This window comes from Egretta garzetta, unplaced genomic scaffold (assembly GCF_000687185.1).
Source record: "Egretta garzetta isolate BGI_Z169 unplaced genomic scaffold, ASM68718v1 scaffold60, whole genome shotgun sequence".
NCBI lineage: Eukaryota > Metazoa > Chordata > Aves > Pelecaniformes > Ardeidae > Egretta > Egretta garzetta.
In genome coordinates, this window is record NW_009258269.1 from 223,700 (window position 1) to 244,246 (window position 20,547).

At 36.5% G+C, this 20,547-nt stretch overlaps 1 protein-coding gene across 1 annotated transcript in view; it reads left to right on the plus strand.

The window, feature by feature from the left end:
* Positions 1-20,547, plus strand: part of DOCK2 (dedicator of cytokinesis 2) — a 194,826-nt gene that overhangs the window by 109,581 nt on the left and 64,698 nt on the right. The window contains exons 28-29 of the mRNA XM_035889022.1: positions 11,615-11,713; positions 13,438-13,532. Coding sequence (XP_035744915.1) covers positions 11,615-11,713; positions 13,438-13,532 — 194 coding nt within the window. The remainder of the gene's footprint in view (positions 1-11,614; positions 11,714-13,437; positions 13,533-20,547) is intronic.

Genomic DNA, 20,547 nt, shown 5'->3' on the forward strand with positions numbered 1-20,547 from the left:
CACAGTGCTGTGAAATCCTGAATAACATGTTCTTGAATTCTGTAGAATGCAAGTTCTTTTTCTCTCTCCTCCAAAATCTTGGCGACTCTATTATTGGTTTCCTGTTTTCATGCTCGATTGCTCTGTTCTTCCAGAGCATCTGCAACTTGAGCTGTACACCTGCTAAGTCCGACCTAATGTCCTGGAACTCTCTAATTGCAGTGCTGTCATTTAGATTTTTATGATAATCTGGAAGGGGTAAGGGAGTTCCACTACTCTTCCTGTATTTCAGATTTGCTCCTTCTCTATCGCCTTATTAATTTGACATCATATTGATGTCATATATGTGATACTGTTTCTCCTCTTATTTCATTGTAAACTCCTTTTTGCCTTTGCATTTGTATTTAATTGCTAAAATTATTTAAATATTTAAATGTTTATTATATTTAATGGTCTTAGAGGTCAGGACATTGTACCAAGGAGAGAATAAATAGAAGTCACTTCTCTTACATGAGTACAGTGCCATTTAAAAAAAGGTAAATGGCCTCGGTATTGTAGCAAATGCTTTTTTGCAACATGTTTTCTAAATATAAGAAAATCTGTGAGAAACACTGTATAGCATCTTGTGCTGTCTTCCTTTCTTTTTTTAAGAAAAAATACTCTATGCTACTGAATTCCTGCCATTAAGCTCTGCAGTCTAGTAAGTTCTGGTTTAAGCTATAAAATATTAGCAGTATCCTTTAAAATAAAAACTGAGCAGAACAAGTTACTTTTGCTTCTTCTTAGTAAAACATGCCTTGAAAACTGTCATGATCTAAATGGGAAACTTTATTCCAGTCCCCTTTGAAGATAAATAAGAGCATGGGAATCACCCCTAGTTTTCCAAAGTCTTTTATTAATATTGTAAGGTTGCAGCCATAATTCTGACAGGGCTTAGGAATCCCACAATAGATCACAAGATACAGGCTTAGGAAGCTGTAATGTGGCATTCAGCTCAATGTGTTTATGCTAACTTAAATGGGAAAAGAATTTGTTTATAAAACATACCATGAATGATGTCATCAAGAGGTTAGTTCTCTTAAAATTTCTTGAAAATTCTTTCAAGTATGTGATGGTACAGGATCTACCAAATGCTTGTTCTGTCTTTCAGTTCTGTAGAGGTGATTGTATAGCATATTCATTACTAACTTAAAATGACACAAAATTACTTGCTTCATAAACAGGTCCCTTTGTATCATTTCAGTGGAGTGGTATAATAAGGATGATTCTACATGACCTAATAAGCTTTTATGAACAGTTTCAGTAGTATAGTTCAGAAACTGCTATTAAATCTAATAGCATTAATATAGAAATGTAATTAGTGGAGGTGTACATTGAGATAGTTTAAATCATAATCTTTTTTTCTATATGTGTCGTTAGATATATACTGATGCTCCCACACATTCAGTATTGCAAGGACTAATAAAAATACGAGCCTTATAAAGACTGTTTAGGAGATACATACACTAAATATCAGAGGCATAGCAAATTATATTCTTCATATATGCCATTTTTCTGGCACTCTGACTCACTGATCAAGTCTGCTTATATATGAGTACGATTCTGGTTTTGTTTGTTTTCTGCGAGGAATGTAATTCCCTAATGCTTATCCACACTCATTATTTCTCTGTTTGCTAGGTTCAGGAGAAGGTGTTTGTTAGCAAGACAGTCTTTTTAGATTAAATCCCAGTTTAGAAATTAGGAAGAATAAAATATCACTGCAAATAGCCCTGAATATTTTGGTGTTAAAGCAACATGAAGAAAGAAGTGTCTCTTTTTTTGGCGTATATTTGTATTCCTCTGAAGCAGTTCATATGGTTGGATGACATGGTGCCACAAAATATTTTTGTGTTCATGTTTGCTAAAATGCTGGAAAAGTTTGAAAATCAGTTTGTGTTTGGGGAGACCTGTTATAACACAGTTATAGATATATTCATTGTTTATTCTGAGGGGGATTTATGTTTGGGGCTTTTTTTTTTTTGTGAGATGGATTTGCAAGTGAGGATATCATTTGTTGTCAGAAGGTTTTAATGCCAAGGTAGCAAAGGTGTCGCCTTTGAGCAGGCTTATGTGTGTTACAAAAGAAAAAAAAAAGGCACCAATATGGGAAGTAAGGCCAATATTTTGTCATACACTTGTGTGACATTTTCTTCTGCCTTGCTTAGAGGGAATGAGGGGAGAAGGATGGAAAAAATGCTCTTGAACTCTGAGTGGCCCATATGGAACAGGAGTTCAGTCTTGTCCTATTGCAGGTTTAGGATTTGGAGTTTCCTAGACTGCAGTCACTGAGCAACTAAGGGACAGTCACACTACTGATGGAGCATAAGCATATTCTCTGATTTAGTTATTTAAAGAAATTTCTACTCCCATCTTCATCCTAGTTTTCTAGTCAGTACATAGTAAATTCATCCCGAGTCCGGTTATACCGTGTAGTATGACACAATCCCTTCTCATTGGGCTGGTGCAAAGAGTTATGAAAGGAGTATTCCCTATTCTGCCCAAGTCCGGTTATACCGTGTAGTATGACACAATCCCTGCAGAAGACATTGGTGCAGACAATGTTATTTTGGTAAGTTTCTCTCCATATTATCACATTTTCAGGATTCTTTATTTCTGTGCTACTATAACTGAAACTAAATCAACTGGGACATCCTGGAAGTGGCACTCCTTAAAAAGACCCACACCTAAGGAGGATGCTCATTTGGCAGTAGTTTGCAGAACACCTGCTAGAAGGTCAATGTGTAATTTTTGAAATTTTGTCCTTCCCTGTTTGTACATGTGTTCCCATGGGTTTTTTCTCCTTTCACTGAGTGTTCCCTATGGTTTCTATTAACCAACTTACTCAAGATTCAATATGAAAAGCTCTCTGTCTTAGAAAGACCTCTTTTTTTTTTTTTTTTAATATGAACTTTCTTTTTTAGCCAGTTACTCTGCTAACCCCACTCCAAGATGATTTTCACTTTGAAAAGTGGAGCCCACTATTACATAAAAATTAAAAATATAGTATTAACCCATCTTGGATATAATTTAAATATTTTTTATATTTCAGATACAAAATAAAACTGTTCCAACAGTTGCTAGTTATGCCTTTGGTTTTACTTTAAAATGAAAATACGATTTCTGTGCACTTTGTCCCTGCTTTCATCTCTGGCAGAGAATAGCAACTTGATAGAACAATATGAAGAAGTTCATATAACACATTTCCACAGCCTAGTTGCCTTTAAAAGCCATGTAGTATTTTATTCTGTGTAGGAGTTATATAGATAGAAAAATATATGAAATTGTATGCATGCTGTGTTACACTAACCAAGATTTATGTTGGTACATCCCCCTTCCATGCTGGAAAAGTCCCCATTTATGCAGACTGGATGCGTTTTACATGACTGTCTGTTGATGTGGTATGAATTCTTTTTGAACACTGTGGGTAAATGCATATCTGTATTGGAGCTCCTGTGCATACACATGCTTGAATCTATTTTAATTCTTTTTCTTTCCCCTACTGTAGCTGTGAAAAAAGCAGAGAGCAGCATTATTCTAGTGAGAGTCCCTTTGCCATGGTAGTGTTGGTAAGCAATGGAGTGAACAGGGCAGCTTCAGGGCAATTACACATCTCCATTTATTTCAGCTATTTTGTTACCAGTATCTTGAGGATCCTTGTGAAAGGTACAGGATGTCTTGGGAATTTTTTTGGTGCCCCTTCATATATTCATTGTCTAGATCCTGGAAAAATCTGTTTATAAACATTTGTGTAATTTCCTGAAGAACAAAGTGACAAGTTAACTTCTTTTTTGAGGCAGTCTGAGTGTGAAAGATTGCTTTAAAGGAAAACATTAAAAGTTCTCCTGGCTTTAGTCAATGTGTATTTCCAGGGTATGCTGAGTATGTCTTTGCCCTTCACCACATCCACAGACCAGAATAGACCATAGTTAGACAGCTTTCAACCCACAAGAAAAGTAGTGAAAACGATTTTAAAATATGGAGGTAAAGAGAAATTATTTTTTAAAAGAAGATATAAATATATCAGTAATTTATTAACTCATCATTTGCAGTCTGCATTTTTTTTTTACAAAATTAAGCAAATTACCAGAATACCAATACAGCGCTCTTAATGTGGAAGGGGACAACTGAGAATTGGAACTGCCAAATTAAAAGCACTTTGGCATTAGTGTACATTTAAAGTACATTTAAAGTATCAGGAAAAAATACCGGGCTCCTCACATAAAAGCTTATCTGTTTGTTACTGCTGCTAAAAAAGGAATAGTGATTTTAAATTTAATTTTAATTTCTCAGCAACTTGGCTGTTACGGCTTACTTAGCTATGCCTAAGTAAAAGGGCAGACCCTGACCTAGCAGAAGGGTTATCAGCCAGGTAAAGCATTGCTGATTTTAATCTCAGCCTTAGAGATGGCTGCATATTGGCATTTGCAAATGTTTCAGTGGTGGATTGCATGTACTTTGACAAAACCAATATTTATTCTTCAAGAATTTCTGGTACTAAACAGAGTTAAAAGTTTTTCCATTAATATCTTCAGGATTTGGTGATATGTTGATGGCCAGGTGACAAAAAAACTTTGGGTTTTTGGAAGCTCAAGTGCAGCTGTGCTGTTGTTCAAAAAGAAGTAATAAAATAAAATCTTCTATAATTTACAATAAAATGTATTGGTGGGTTCCATAGGGATTGCTGTTAATTAATCCTAAACACACATAGATTTGTTAGTGTAATGGATGTGAGTTGTTGGAAAATTATTTTTATTGGGCCTTGTTTTCTTTCTAAGATCAATTTAAAAGCAAGAGGAAAGTTCCTGGAGCTATATGACTTTCAGCAGTTTTAAGCAGAACCTTTATGATAAAGTTTTGTTTTAACCATTCACAAATATATTGTATTAGTCTCATCCCTGATCATGTAGTTGAAGTTTAATTTAATTTTTCTGTCTTCAGTGAGTGCAGCTGAAGAAGAACAAAATCAATTAAAGGGTAACTTTAGGAATACAGGAGGTGGCTCTGTTTAGTTTTAAGGAAGTGAATCAGCATCTAAGAGATCTTCACAATACGTGTAAATTCACAATATATGGCTTAGAAATAAAGGATGTTATTGCACTTTAATGAACTTAAATTGCTCATTTCTACCCTTTTCTCTTTGACTCAGTTGCTGATCTCCTTTGCAGCCAGTGTATTTTGCTTTGTAGTCTTAGATAGTTGGCAATCCCCTCTAGGTATTCTAGCTCCAGCTCATCCCAGCAATTGTATCACTTATTTCAAGTTCCCAGTTTGGTTTCCAGTCCTTTTAAATACAAGAGACTGGCCAAGCTTTACTATAGTAAATAAACTGGGGATAATATTTTTTAATCTTCTTTGCTTGTATTTTGTGTGTGTGCTGTTGTTTCTATGGAATACTGATTGCATCATCTTTAACATGGGAATGAGTGCAGTGGGACATTTGGCAGGACAAGCCATGCTTTGCCAACTTGACTGACCATCTGGTTTAGTGGCAAAAGGGAAATGGAATAGCACTTTGAGTAAGACATTAGTGAAATAAACAGCCTGACAGCACCAGGATACTTGGGATTCTCAGTGGATATCTTACGTACCAGGGCAGGAAGTTCTTTCTGGCCTGGGAGACCAGTCTGGAAACTAGCTGAAGTAATTGCAGTGAAACAATTAGTGGATTGCAAAGGAGGAGGGAAGAGTTGCAGCATGAAGGTGTGTAGATCCCTGAAGGCAAGGATGGAAGATTTCATCTGATACGGCAGAGCTGAGATTGGGTGAGGACAACAGTGAGGAGGCAGAACAGCTGATTTTTTTTTCTTTTTTAACTGCTTCGGACAAGGTAGTTCAGTTTTCAAGCAATGATTGCTCATTCCAAGTGATTGCCTTCTCACTTCATACTAAATAGTGTTATCCATAATTTATTTGTACATACACTTTGAAGATGAACACAATGTTAATATTCTGGGAAAAGTAGTAAAGTACACAACGGCGTTTGAGCCTTAAGCACAAGTGAGATCAGTTACAGTAGAGTGTTCATCCTAGCCAGAGAATGTAGTAGAAGTTCTGGAGTGGATTTATGGCACAAAACCAACCAAACAACAAAACCCAGCAGCAGCAAAAACACTGTGAAGAATGAAAAAACTTCGTTTGGGAATATTGCTGGGAAATCAACACAAAGTTAAATAAATAAAAATAGATTGCAAAGGATATATTCTAAAAAACATGCTACTTTTGTTATACCATAAACCACTGTCTTACTGCTTTTATCAATGTCTGAAAGAGTCTTAAATGAAATAATTTTGAAATTGCCTTAATTGTCTAACATGTAACATATGTTTAAATCTTACAGAGCAGCTGCTATTACTATTTCATTGTGTTATAAAATTGTCCTATATTTTTCTATCTGGTAGTCTGCTGCTTTTATAGTTGTATATCCTTTTGGCTAAATCATATGAATGTAAAGAAAACAGTAGAACAAGCTAAAACAGCCCGGCATGTTTTCAGTCAGAAATCAGAAATTGTCAGTAAGATGTAGTAACAGCATGCCTCAGCTTCTGTTCAGTCAGCTATGAAAGGCAAGACAGAACCAAAGAAGTAAAGGGAGCCTATAGGAAAGACGGGGAAAATCTTTTTAGTAGCGCCAGCTGTGAAAGGACAAGGGGTGATGGTTTCAGACTATAACAGGGTAGGTTTAGACTGGATCTAAGGAAGAAATTCTTGACAATGAGGGTGGTGAAACCCTGGCAGGGGTTGCCCAGAGAGGGGGTGCAGGCCCCATCCCTGGGAACATTCAAGACCAGGTTGGACGGGGCTGTGAGCAACCTGATGTGGTTCAAGGTGTCCCTGCTCCTGCAGGGGGGTTGGGCTGGGTGACCTCTAGGGGTCCTTTCCAACCCAAAACATTCTGTGATTCTAACTATATGAACGTATCAATGGAAAATTAAAAACTCAGACCTACTAAGAGGAGATGAATCTGTTACTGTAAATGAATAATTAGTAAGGTGTACTCATTGGCAAGCTACAGGTTGTCTGTGTGGATTAGGAGCTGTTTCCCATTTCAGACGTACTCTACACGTCTGATGAATACTCCAGGTTGTTGCATAGCAGCCTATTCTAGTGTTTACTTTTTTGTGCTTTTACAGCTAGGAGTAGTACAGTGTAGGATAGCACATGCCTTGCAGTGACACTTATTTCTGGAGAAGAAACAGAACTACATTAGCAGGTCACTTCAAATTCTGCTTATTTTTTTCATTTTGGAGTGCTGTTGTTTAGCGTTTGCATAATGTGATAAAGATGTTTGTGCTGCCCTCTGCTTACGCCACAGTTCTCAAGGTTTAGTGTGGTTTTCTGAGGAACTGTGACTTCAAATCCCTGTGGTTCTTGATGGCATCACTGAGCATCTTCCATGCTTTTCTGGTAATTATGTTGCTCTTTAGCTCATGACACTGAACAGGTGTGATGACTCAATAATTCTGTGACAACAGTATATTGGGAGGCCTCCTCAATTATGTGCTTGTGCTACAACATAAATAGTGATGATTTTAAACATGAGATTGAAACAGTTGATTGGTTAGCTTTTCTTTAATTACATTAAAGATAATATATTTATTGCTTTTCCTCCATATTTTTTTTTGCACTTGTTTCTGAACAAAAAAAAAAGAGACAGTTTGGCATGTAGAAATCCTTGGTCACCCTCTTTATGTGCATCAATTTTGCAATTACTGTCACTAATATACGATGAGTTTTGAAACTTGGCTTAACCTGAAAGGGAGTTCAGAATTTAATCTATGTAGTGTGGTTGCTTTACATACTAGAAAAATGTTGGATCTTCTGGATAAGATTCTTTGCCCAATACAGAAAACTGTGCATTAATCAAATGTAAACCATCATTAGTGAATTTAGGGTTACAGATTGTGAGGATGGTGGTATGTAAAGGAGTCCTCTTACCTTACATTAATTGTGAGCGTAAGTAGAATGAGCATTTAAAACATCCAGTGTCATGCTAAAAAGGGGATATAAAAATAACTACATCTACATCACCTTTGGCCTTCAGAAGTCTTTGAATAATTAGGAATTATTCATGTTCCTGTTTTGTCTGCTTTTTAATGACGTACATGTGGTTATATATTTACACTCCGGCTCTATGTTGGTAAAGCACTCTATTAATGAGGAGAAATGTTAAGTGCCTACGTGAAATAAATACCCTCTTTAGTCCTTCCAGAAGTACACCTTGCTTGAAGCCACTGAAATACTTCTACTAGATTAGAATCAAAGTGTAGCTTTATTCTATGTTACTTCTGTTGCTGTTTGTTTTTCCAGTGCATTTGCTTTATTTATTCTTGTGCTAGCATTATTTGAAGTTACTACGGCAACCTGTCACCATCTGCTATTATAAAGTATGCTGGGATTTAGTTGCTAGGTGTTGAAGTTTGTCATCTTACTCATATGACCCTCATGTTTTTTCAGATGTTTCTTTTCCTGTGTGTGTTGCATCCACAGTTAATGTACACTTCAACAACAGTGGAAAAGATTCTGCATTCTTTCCCCTTGACCTTAGAAAGCCCTATTTGTTTTACAGAATACATCTATGATCCTTTTTGATGTACTTAGTACATATTCGACCAAAACAGCATTTCTTTTACCTTAAGCACTATTTTGCAGCATTATACTTCATTTAAATTTGGTATTAATAATGCTGGGAATTTGAATGTTTCCCAAGACATTTTCTCCTTTGTCTCGTTTTGATTTGACTACCTCTTTACTCGTGTTCCTGCTCCCAGTAAAAGTGTAATGTTCATACTATCTATTTCCTCATTTCTTAACCCATTTTTTTTTAAAGGCTGTCAGCCAATTGATTAATTCAAAAATTAGAATTCAGTGCTGTTTCTGTTCCGGGTTCTTTTACATTTAAATGGAAATGAATGTTTTTAAATTGAAAACATACATTTTATTAGATCTCTTCATAGTAGTTCAGTGTATTCAGAGGTATTTCTGTTAATTTTTCTGTTGGTAATCTCTCATAGGTCAAGTGTTTACTTTGATACTTTTATTTTTTTTTTACGTTTGACCTAGTTCTAATCAACCTTTTCAGCTATAATTCACAGGATAAGTCCTAACAAGCCTAAGCACAGCTGAAGTGACTTGTTAGCATTCTATAGGAAGAACTTCACCTTCTCTGCCATAACCTTTTTTATACTATTCAGTCCCTATGTGCAATGCTTGACTTAATGAAATACATATTTGAATCATAAGCATTAGACTATTGTGTTTGTAGGTGGTGCTTGATTCTGAATGTCTTCTGTCCATCTAGTGAGCACACAGTCTGCATTCAAAGTGTAATAGATTGTTCTTGTGCAGAACTTACTGTATTGTCAAGCAGTTCGTGCTCTTTGCATGTCCTAGTAAGATGTACTTAAACAGCATAGGAGAATTTAAGTGAATACACAGAGATATTTGAACATTATAGTCCTATATAACCCTTAAGTTCTACCAGTGAGAATGCCGATGCTGAGAGCGCATGAGTACTTCAAAGATCCGAGGCTGCATCTGAGAAGTGAATCTTTATTGCTAGCGTTTGGGGATTAGGAGGGAGGGGCAAGCTTTTAACCTATAAAGAAGCTAGCAGTTAATTTTTAATAGTTGAGATTGCTAGCAAGAAAATTATTAAAGATCAAACTGTGTATTTTCCTGCCTTACAGTTAAATGGAACTGATGGAAGAAGTTTTTGTAGCAAACCAGCTTTACTGTCACCTTCTTTTTTATATATCATTCAGTCCCACTGATGTGAATTTGATAGATTTGGTGCGAGGTACTGGCCAGCAATATGTGATCTTTGCTTATGGCTCTTTTCAGTAACCAAGGCATATAATCTGTTAATTTTAAAACCACCATGCACAGTTACTAAGAATAGGCATTCATGCTGTACCATAATCACAGATATAGCTAGACACATTTTAGAAGTTAGTTTCAACAAAAGAAATAACCTTCTTAAAGTCTTTATGCCTTTAAGCAACATAATACATTTGTTCAATGCTTGTGAAGAAATGCTGCTTATTTCAAGAAGTGATTATTTAACATGAGTATAGAAAGGCACTCTGTGGCAAATGTTTAACTAGTAAAAATACAAGCTGTTTTTCATGTACAATTCTCTAACTTCTGTTCGTAATGGTTTTTTTTCAAATCAACACATTAGAAGAAAAACCCCACGCAATTTCATTACTGAATCCTTTGCAATTCATTACTACTTTCAGCTATCTATTTAACATCATAGAAAAGATTTGTCTGATCCGTAACTGTAAAAGTGAATTACTACAGCAGGAAAACCAGCATTTCTTTTTAGAAGAGCATCAGTACCCGAGAACACACAATTCCTTACCTGAAAGCTTTTGCTTTACCTGCAGAAAATGTGTCTTCTTAGTCTTAAAAAGTAGGCAAGCCTCTCACTAGCACTAATGTTACTCCAAAAGAAGGTAAAATAGGTCCTTTATCTCGTAATTTTCACTGTTTATATGCAAGAAGTGTGCTGGGTCTGCTCACGTAGGAATAAATAAATAAAAAAAAAAGGCAGTACAAACTGAACAGCAGCTAACATACGAAAGTAAAAGACCTCTAGTGGCCATAACCTGAAGTTAAAGGCGGCTTCCCTTCTCTAAGTGGTAGACAAAATGGTTGGGTACGACAAACTGCAGCTGATACTTTGGTAACGTGTGCCTTTGTTGCCTTGCTGATGGAACAGAAGTGTAAAGTGAATCAGAGTTAAACAGAGCTAAATTCTGGTCAGAGGGGCTGGGGAGTCCCTTTTATCAGTGCTAAACCAGTATGATGAAAAGATCCAAGTAAATCTAGCAAATTAATGTGCATGCTCATCTACTTGATAGTCTCTTATTTTAATAAACTCAAAAGCATTTAAAGCAGGTTCACTTTTAAAACTAAATAAAACTTCAGCAAATTATAAGGCAGCAGTAAGGAGAATTCTTCACTGTCTTAAAGGAAAACTGCAAATCATTAAGCTCACACTTACTGCTTGGGAGATAAATGTCTTTGTGACTTTCAGTAAATTACAGTGAAAACCTAGGATTATAAATAATTCTATATCTTTCAGCATTTCTGCTTTAGGAATTAAGAAAAATAAAATATTTCCTTTTGAAGACGTCTGAAAAGTTCTGAGATGAAAGTAATAGTATTCTATAGAAATTTTATGGAGTTCTGTAACAGCTACTTAAATGCTTGCAGAATGTAAAAAAATCCTTTCTTACAATATTTATTTCTCTGAATAGCCTATGTTTCTAGATACCTGTGTTAAGGTAACATTGAGTTGTACTTTTATATAAAAAGTTTTCCTGTCACAATGTGTGTTTCCATGCAGCATTTGGCAAGTGAGGCAGCTTTCTCCCCAGAGCCTTTCCTGTGTCAGGGTAGCTTTTGAATTATCATTTTCGAGTTCTTAGTATGTTTCTTTCCTCTGGGCTTGCAAAAGCTTGAATATTATTTTATTTTTACATGCATTAAAGGATTTATTAGGCATTTACAGTAGTTCAACTTTAGAAAGAACACAATCCAATATCTTAAGTAATCTGCATGTGTTGATTTCTGTCTGGTTTTCTTTCAGAGTCATTTTGTGGCATGCATGACAGCTATCTTAAACCAGATGAACAACCAGCACTACTCAGTTTACATTGAAACTTTTCAGACAAGTTCAGAACTAGTGGTGAGTACAAAATAATCATGGAGGTGAGAAATAATTCTAAGTCTTTTATTTCCTGTGAAAAATCAGTAGTATTTTTGGGGGGTATCTTCTCTGATTCTTCCTAGAATGAGGTCTGTCTCTGTATGGTTTCTGCCTCTATGCCATTGTGTTGCCTCCTCCTTCAATGGTGACCTTGGACAACACTGTAATCAGAAATTTGGAAAGATAAAAATGTCACTACACCTAGGATAGAGGTAGTAATATAATAATCAAGAATAAGTACTGGGATCTTTCTGTTAACCTGTTCCGAGGAGAAGAAAAAGCCACAACAAAACAACAAAACTGACCCTCAGCTAATTGAACCTCCCTCCCTACTTTGCACATGGTGATTCATTTCCACTTCTCATTTTCACTGCTGGTACAGATAATGTTGTATGCTAAATGCAGTAAATGCCTTGTTATTGCAACACATCATTTTATGGCAGTTGTTTCTGGCATAATTTAACAATACTTGGGCTATATTCTAGTTTGTACCAGCGGTTACTATGTTCTAGAAGGTTTCAGTAGTCCTCTGTCTGTCCTTTTATAGTCCTGACATAACTCAGAAATAAGCCTGGGTATTGGCAAAGGTTTTGATTACAACATCTACAGTTTGTCCATGCAGGTAGTATTTTCAGTTGGCCAGATTTGTCCATTTGCCTTTCTTTCTTGAAGTCAGAGTGGTGCCATAACTGAAATGGTGACAGATAAAATCTTGGGAGCTTTTGCAATTGTGCATGTGCTTTAGTTTACTTGAAAACGTAACAGTATTTTAAACGCAATTTCAGCTTCCAAGCAGATTGAGTACTTGGTCCTAGAAGTTTTAGCAATCCTTAAACTACCTCAACACTTCTGCAGAGGGAAAAAAAAAATAAAAAAGACAAGACATCAGCATATTTAATGGGTTTTGCTGTTTGTAAAGGCATGGGTTTGTTGTCTTCTCATTTTTTTTTCCATACCATATGTCAGTGAAGACCACAAAGATTTGTTTTCAAATCATGCTGTTGAGAGCTATTGTTCACTTGGTTCTCTGTAAGTAATATGACAAGAATGAGTACAAACTTCTCAGAGAGTTGCTTGTGAGGTTTTAGTAATGGATGATGAAATTTTAGCTTGCTGGTCTCACAGACTTCTAGGTGACTTGCTTAGAAGTTCAAGGGTAAAACCGCATATATGTGCTATACATGAAATAGACCTGAAATTATGTTTTTCATTTCACTGAAGCTCATTATACAGTGATTTCTAAGTACTTCTAGGAAAAGAAATAGTGTTTGTTTTGTTTGAAAACTTTCTGTCAGTGCCTTCAATTTTTAATTTAGAATACTAAATTTGGACTAAATGGACTAAATAAATAATCCTATTTTTTTTCAAATCTACTCATTCTTTATGCATAGTGAGACTTCTGCTAATTAATAAAAAATTCAACAGCTTTACTTCAAAATACTATAACTTTTTATTTCCATTCATTTATGGCTTATCTTCTCTTAAGAGCCCAGTGTAATGATGTTTAGCTTCCGTCTGGAATCTGAGACTGCTGTTTTACAGGACTTCAGTTCCAATTTTGAGCTTACTGATATCACCACGAATTTTTCCATTGACTTCACTGGAAGCAAAGTGGACCCCTCTGTCTTAGTTCTTTAATCAGAGCAGGAACATTTAAACTTTGTTTTACACAGTCACAGGCTTACTGTATTTTGTTGTTCTAGGACTTCTTGATGGAAACATTCATAATGTTCAAAGATCTCATTGGAAAGAATGTTTACCCTTCAGACTGGATGGCAATGAGCATGGTGCAGAACAGGTAAAGTGGGGCTGGAGGATCAATCCTGATGTTCCATGCACTTGTGAAAAGTGAGCTCGTTTCATATCTTACAAAAAGTTTTGCTGTGCAGTCTAAGATGATTATATCATTCCAGTTTGGTGAATGGTAGGAAGGTTATCTGAAATAATTTTCTGACAATACATTAAATAGCTAGCTGCTTGTGATTTAAGTCCACTTAAAATGGAAAGGGGAAAAAAATACGTTTAACAGTGAAGTGGAAGTACATAGTTGGTCTCCGTGTTGACAGTCAACAGAAGCTAAACTGTAAAAGGCCTGCTGAATCTTAAATGCACAATTTCTGCACAGAGTTAGAATGTCCTCACTAACACATCAGCAAGTCCATTGTGACGCAAGAGTTATCAAACACAGTTTTCTTTTTGAAACAATACGGTTGCTTGGATTGCTAAAAGGTCTGATGATCAAGACCAAATCTTTGAGCACAATTCACTATTTGTAGGACGAGGTTGGATCCATGGTACTTTTTGTAGTGCCTATCATTGAGGAAATGTATTGCTCTACTATAGATCATCTGGGGTTTCATGATCACTTCAAACTCAGATATATTGCTTTTGTAGATCAAGATGGCACCTAAGCACAAGTTTGCATAATCAGATTTATCATGCTCCCTATTGTTTGTTCTATGAGAGCTTGCTATTAGTAAGAAATCTTTGAGTATTCCTATATTATAAAATTGACTGAATGAAATATCTTGTGGACATAAACTGTGGAGACTGTACACCTTTACCCACAGCCATAGTCTGTCTGTTTTGGTGTCACCATAAATAATGGTGAGATAAAGTACTGCTTGATCTCTGTTAAGCCACAAGACCACTGTTGTCTTGGTGTTAGGATTGCAAGTAGCTTAAGTGAAATTTCATGTCATACAGATTTTGCTGCCTCATAAGCTCTTTTCAGTTTCATTTCCATACCATGCAATACTGAATTGGAAAGAAAAGTGATCTTTGTGCACCTCCACCATTGATAAGGGGTTTAGACAGCTGGCTTGGGCCAGTGTACCACAGATGGTTTCCTTCAGAGTATCTTTGAAATATTGCTTGTTGGAAGAGGAAGGAAATTTTCTTCCCTTGAGGTGTGAGGTTTTTTTGTTATAGGCATCAGCTAAAAATTAATGGTTTTGGCACCAAGGAAAGGTGGTGCAGGATGGGCTATGTGAGGATTTATTTCCTAATAATTGTTCCTAGACATTCGGAGGTACTGACTTTTTTCTTTTTGTGTCTTTAGTCTATAATAGAGGAAGGCAAGGGAGAGTTGGACTGAGAATGTAAAGTAAAACACGTGGCTGCACTAGACAAAGTTAGTTGGTTCAATATGTTTATTCGTGGAACTTGTAGATGAGGAAGAGTTTCCTCAGAGTTTGAATACACAGAGGTTTTACAAGCATCTGCATGTGTAGAAGAAATGGAACAAAGAAGTAGCCGTGAGCATGTGACCACCTTACCTTGTGGATTTTATTTTTTATTTGCTAGGTGTTTCCTCCTCTTTAGTGTAAATCATTGCTAAAAATCTCACTGAAAGGGATCTGGATTTGGAGAGAAAAACTTAATTTATGTGTTTTTATTTATTTGGGTGTTACCTTTGGGGCTGAACTTATTCTTGCTTCTTGTTCTCAGAGAAACACTTTGCGTTTATATGCTGTATTGGATTATGAAGTGAATATGCTTTCTTTTTTTTGAGCAAGACTTCTGTGGGCAAGGTAGATTTTGATCACCTGTACTATAATGATTTAGTAACACTGAGTTTTCTAGAAGTCACAGGGAGACTAGGCTAAAAATTAAGTCACAAAGATGCGTAGGTTCCGATTAACTTCAAGTCCACAGATGCAGTTTATTTGAAATGTCACAATTATGTAATTTTACTTTTCCAGTTTTATAATACTGAAAAGGAGAAAACAGAGTTGATAATCTCCTGGGAGTGTTTGGTCTTGGGGAAAAGATTTGCTAAGAAAATGTACAATATTATATCAAATTTTGATAGTGGATACATTGTAATTTAGGATTTGAATGGAATGATGTTAAATGAGGAGGTTTCGTTTATGTGTTCCATGATTCACAGTGAGGGTTATGGTTCTAGTGGGTAGTGATGATGGCAGTGAGGGCTCAGGTGCCTAAACCTCCCTCTCTGTCTCACACGTACACTAGTGTTTGTGCAGAGACATTGCTAACCCTTCTTCTGGGGTGGGCAGGTACATATATGCTGGTGGATGTGTTCATTCCAGGTGAGATTTTATAAATAATAGTAGTTTCATCCCACCTGTTTCTCTGTCTGAGCCAGTCTTTGGCCTGTAAAGGTAAAATCTAATTTATTGCACATTCTTATGTTGCCGCTGCTGCAATTTGCAATTATTTTTATTGTAGCAAGGATTACTCTTAAGCAGTATCAGTTTAGTACTAAAGTAACCAAAGAGTCCTCTATTGTATGCGAGCATATCAAACCTTTCATATGTAAAACTGTTTCTTTTATCTAGAAAATGCTGTTAACATCTGCATTATTCACAGGTATAGGACATTTTTTAATTCTGTGGGGGCTGGGGAAGTGTCAGTCCTTGATCAAAGAATAAGCCTTTGGGGCTTGGGGTTCACCTGGTGGTGTTGATATTGTCTCAGTTGCTGACAGTAGGAATTCATTTGTGGTACTGTACATTTGTTGATAATGCCTCCTCATGACTCTGAACTTTGTGGGAGAATTTGGTCCAGGCAGGCTTTGTTGCTCTAGACCTTATCCTCCATTGGACAAGTGAAATAAAAATATTTAAAGAATAAAGTCAGCATTTTAAAAAAAGAAAGTTTAGAAGCTATTTAACAGTGCTTCTGTAAACACATTGCTTACCTAAATTGATTTGGCAGTGTTTATACTCTTTGATTATGTTGCTGTTCCCAAGATTACATAAGGAAATGAGTTATTGATCTTACTTTCATATCTTAATTTCATGTTATCTCAACAACTGTGGGGGAGGGGATTTTTTCTGTCTTTATAGAAATTTGGTTTTGGATTTTTTTATTTGTTAGGGTTTTTTTGAGGGGGTGGGTGTTCTATGAAATAAATTGCAGAACAATTTACATTTCTTCATTTGTCTTATTAACATGCTTTACTCCAAACCAGAGAAGTAGCAAAGAAAAAGTCACAAGAGGTCAGGCTGGGGTCTCTTATAATAAGAAGAAAAGAAATTAATAAGGAAAAAAAAACCCCAAACACAAAAACCGTTAGCACAGCTAAGGTTTTGCATTCTTAATTCACCTGAGTAGGAGGCTACAAGCAGGCCTTTTTTATGCCCTGAAGGATGTATTTTACCTTAGGAGCCTCCCCTTTCTGAATTTGCAAAAATATTAGTTACAGGCTGTAAGGCATGTCTGTCGTATAACCTAGCCCAAGGCAGAATGTAGTTGGCACTTCTTCCTTACAGGCATTAAACAAAGCCTGACAGTCTTTCCTGGGTGATCTCTTGTATTTTGTACCTAGCAGGGTGTCCTGGCTCCAGCTGGGATAAAGTTAATTTTCTTCCTAGTAGCTGACTTAGTGCTGTGTTTTGGATTTAGCATGAGAAGAATGTTGATAACACCCTGATGGTTTAGTTGTTGCTGAGCAGTGCTTACACTAAGCCAGGGACTTTTCAGCTTCCCCTGCTCTGCCAGGGGCACAAGAACCTGGGAGGGGGCATGGCCAGGACAGCTGACCCCAACTGAGAGAATGACTTCTTTTAAGGTCTTGGGGAATTTTAAGTTGAGCGAGAGCTCAAGAGTGCAATCTGGGAAGGGAGATGCCTCTGTCCAAAGGAAGGGAGAATGAACGCATGTCCAGGAGAAACTGTGGTAGGAGAGTTGAAGTAGAAGCTTAATTGACTAAACTTACTTAGTCAAACTTTGCCTGTATCAGGATGGAATGATTTAACTCACATTACTTTACATCACTATCACAAATAACATGCTGTTATGCTCCCGAAGCATGTTCTGATTCCCAAAGCCCATTTTGGGGGAGGCAGAGGCTGTGTGTACTAGTCTCACTGGACTGGGCGTATTCCATTAGGAACGGAAAATCAAGAAGTGGAATGAACTACTTCTTTTTTTCCTCCTGGTTTTTTTTTTTTTCACTTCTTCCATTAACAGCAAGATGGGAAGAACACTCTTTTTTTGTGGCATGCTAGATGGGGCAGAACACTTTGGGAAATAGTAAAATCCTCACTGAGGTCATGAGGATATAATATCTGAGTTATTTTTGTGATCCTCTGTGGTAGATTTAATTAACTTTTGTTCTAATGAAGGTTGCTTACTGCACACTTCTTACTAGTTGCTACTGCTTGTATGTGCACTTTATTCTACTTATGGTACTTAGACTATTGGCTATTAGCTTATTAAAAGCAGTAATTCTAGGTACGTAGCATTTGTGGGGAAATGCTTTGCTGGTTTGGGTAATACCATGTAGTCTGCTTATCTCTGAGCTGTTCATAATTTTAATTTAGGGGCACATAATTCCTCCCAGGAAAATCCCGTACCTTATTGTCAATGTGAAGTGCATAGGGAGTCAGATTTGCTGAATAAAAGAAATGGTTGGGGGGGTTAGCAACTGAAGGGAAGTATTCACATCCCTTCTTTCTGTTCCTCTGGGCTTTGAAATGGTAATTGCGCTGATAGCGTTTGAAAACACTTGATCTTATCGTAATTAGGACCCGAAATCAGCTTTGGTTGCTATCCAGTCTAAAGTGGCTTAGTAAGCGCTGTCATTGCTTGTGTGTCCGTTTGACTTGTTTTTTGAACCTTGTTGACAGTATATTTAGGTATTTAAAAATAAAAGGCAGCAGGTTTTCACCAGTACATTTTCAGGTTTTTGCTGAAAAACTCATGCGAGATAACACTGTAGGGTAATTTCTAACACCAGGAGTTAGGCTTTTTCTAAAATATGTTTTCATTACCTGTATATCTGAGTGTTTTCAGACATCTGTTGGAGTCAAGTGTTCCCCAGCCCTTTTTAAGTCTAACTTGAAAGGTTTAGCGCTGCAGGTATTTGGCAAAGCAGCTGGAAATGTTGCCAATTTTTTTTCATTATACATACTAAAAATAGGTGCTTATTTGCTGATGAACTGCTTTTTACAAAGCAGCACCCTCAAGACCTGGTTCTCATGTACCTCACATGTTGGAGCAGCATTATTAATTGAGCAAAAATTCCTCCTGGCCTCAAATCAGTGCCACCTGCATCCCCAAGTACCTCACTATTTCTCAGACTGCCAGCAACTATAGATTCTGTTGGCATCATTAGGTCCTGGCCAACCAGCAAAAAGAGGCAGAGTAAGTTCCTATCCATCACCTAGAAAGGGACAGTAGGGATTCCATACCTGGGTTTTTCATAGATCAGCTCATCTGTGAATGGCTCCGTTAAACACAATTTCTGAAAAACGTGTTTTCCACACTATGCATCTGCATGTTTCTGAACAACTCTACCTTTGAATAGAAAAAGTCTTTTCAGAAGAACTAGCTGCTTATACCATTATCCCATGAAGCTCAACAAAATGTCACGTTGTGCGTTATGAGGAGATGGCATTTTTGAAGTTGTAGTCTCAATCTTTAAATAACAAGCACACATAATGTGCAGTGGCTGTTAGACTGCTTTTTCTTCTAAATTTTCTGAAGAGAAAACCTGAACAGCTGGTAGTCACAATTTAAGCGTATTATTCAAGTAAGCGTATTATTCAAGAATGGTATTTATAATAGTTAGGGAGAGAAGGGAAACTGAACACAGTTGGCAGAAAGTAGGGAAACGTGCCTTTCTCAAGAAAGAAGCTTAAGTATTTATGGGAGAGATGCTACAAACTGTATTGCTGCTACCAACTCACTAGACTTAAGAGAATCAGAATATCTTAAGTTGGGAGGGAGAAAAAGCCCAAATTAATTCACATCTTAGAACTGCTTCTCAGTCTTCCATCTATCTGTTGGTGGAAATGAAAGCTTGTCATATTTTCATGTTTTAGAAATATTTGATGCTGTGAGATCTAGATATTGATGTCAGTGGGTATTGTGGCTATTCGCAGGCATTAATGGACCTGAGTACACGCGAGGTACATAAATTCAGTTGGTAAGAGTACGTGTTAGCCTTTACTCCAGCTGGTGCTGTAATACTGTGTTCAATTTATAACAATTGCGATGAGATTTCAAAATTGAGACTACCATTTTAATTATGAAAATAGGGAAAAAATTGTCCTTATCTTTAATTCTTTGATTATTAAGATGAAGTGGTTCTGCTCTCATAGGAATTGCAGAAAAAAACCCTCAGATTTATTCCATCCAGCTATGCTTTAACAGCTTGCTTAAAACATTGCCTGGCTCATTATTTGTCTTGCAGAGAATAAAAAGGGGCATTTATTTATTTATCCCTAAGAGAAAAAAAATACAAATAGTTCAGGCAATTTCAACTCTTCTTTTTCAAAGATTTATTGGGAGTTAAGATTCATTTATGTCACTAAGGTTGGATGACAGTGTTGTGCTAATAAGGCAGAATTTAGAAGGCTGATCTTTTGTACCCAAGTAACTCCTTCCTTTGATCTCATTTTCCTCTGGCAACTTTTGACTGGCCAAGGCATACTTGACAGAAATGCAGGGTTTTTTCTTACGGGCTTGAATTTTCAGGGGGTCAGAATGCATTTATACGTAGGCTTATGGCATATCACAGAACTTCGTAATTTTAAGATATGAAAAATTATTTTAAGCAACAAGTGTAAATGTTTAATGAAAATACTCCTTTATGCGCACGTGCACGAAAGGGTAAATGAAGTATTATAACAAGTTAAAACAGTTTGTACTGTTCAGTCATTGCTTTAATCGTGTATAGTAACAAGATCTGTCCTTGGACAGTTTGATTTTGCTATGAGACTAAATAATGTCCTTGCTGAAATGCAATTTCCCTGTTAATATAAAGTCCCTTTTCAGAGGCAAAGAACATCTTATTTATCTGTTTATTGTTTGTTTGGTTTTTTTTTTTTTTTTTTTTT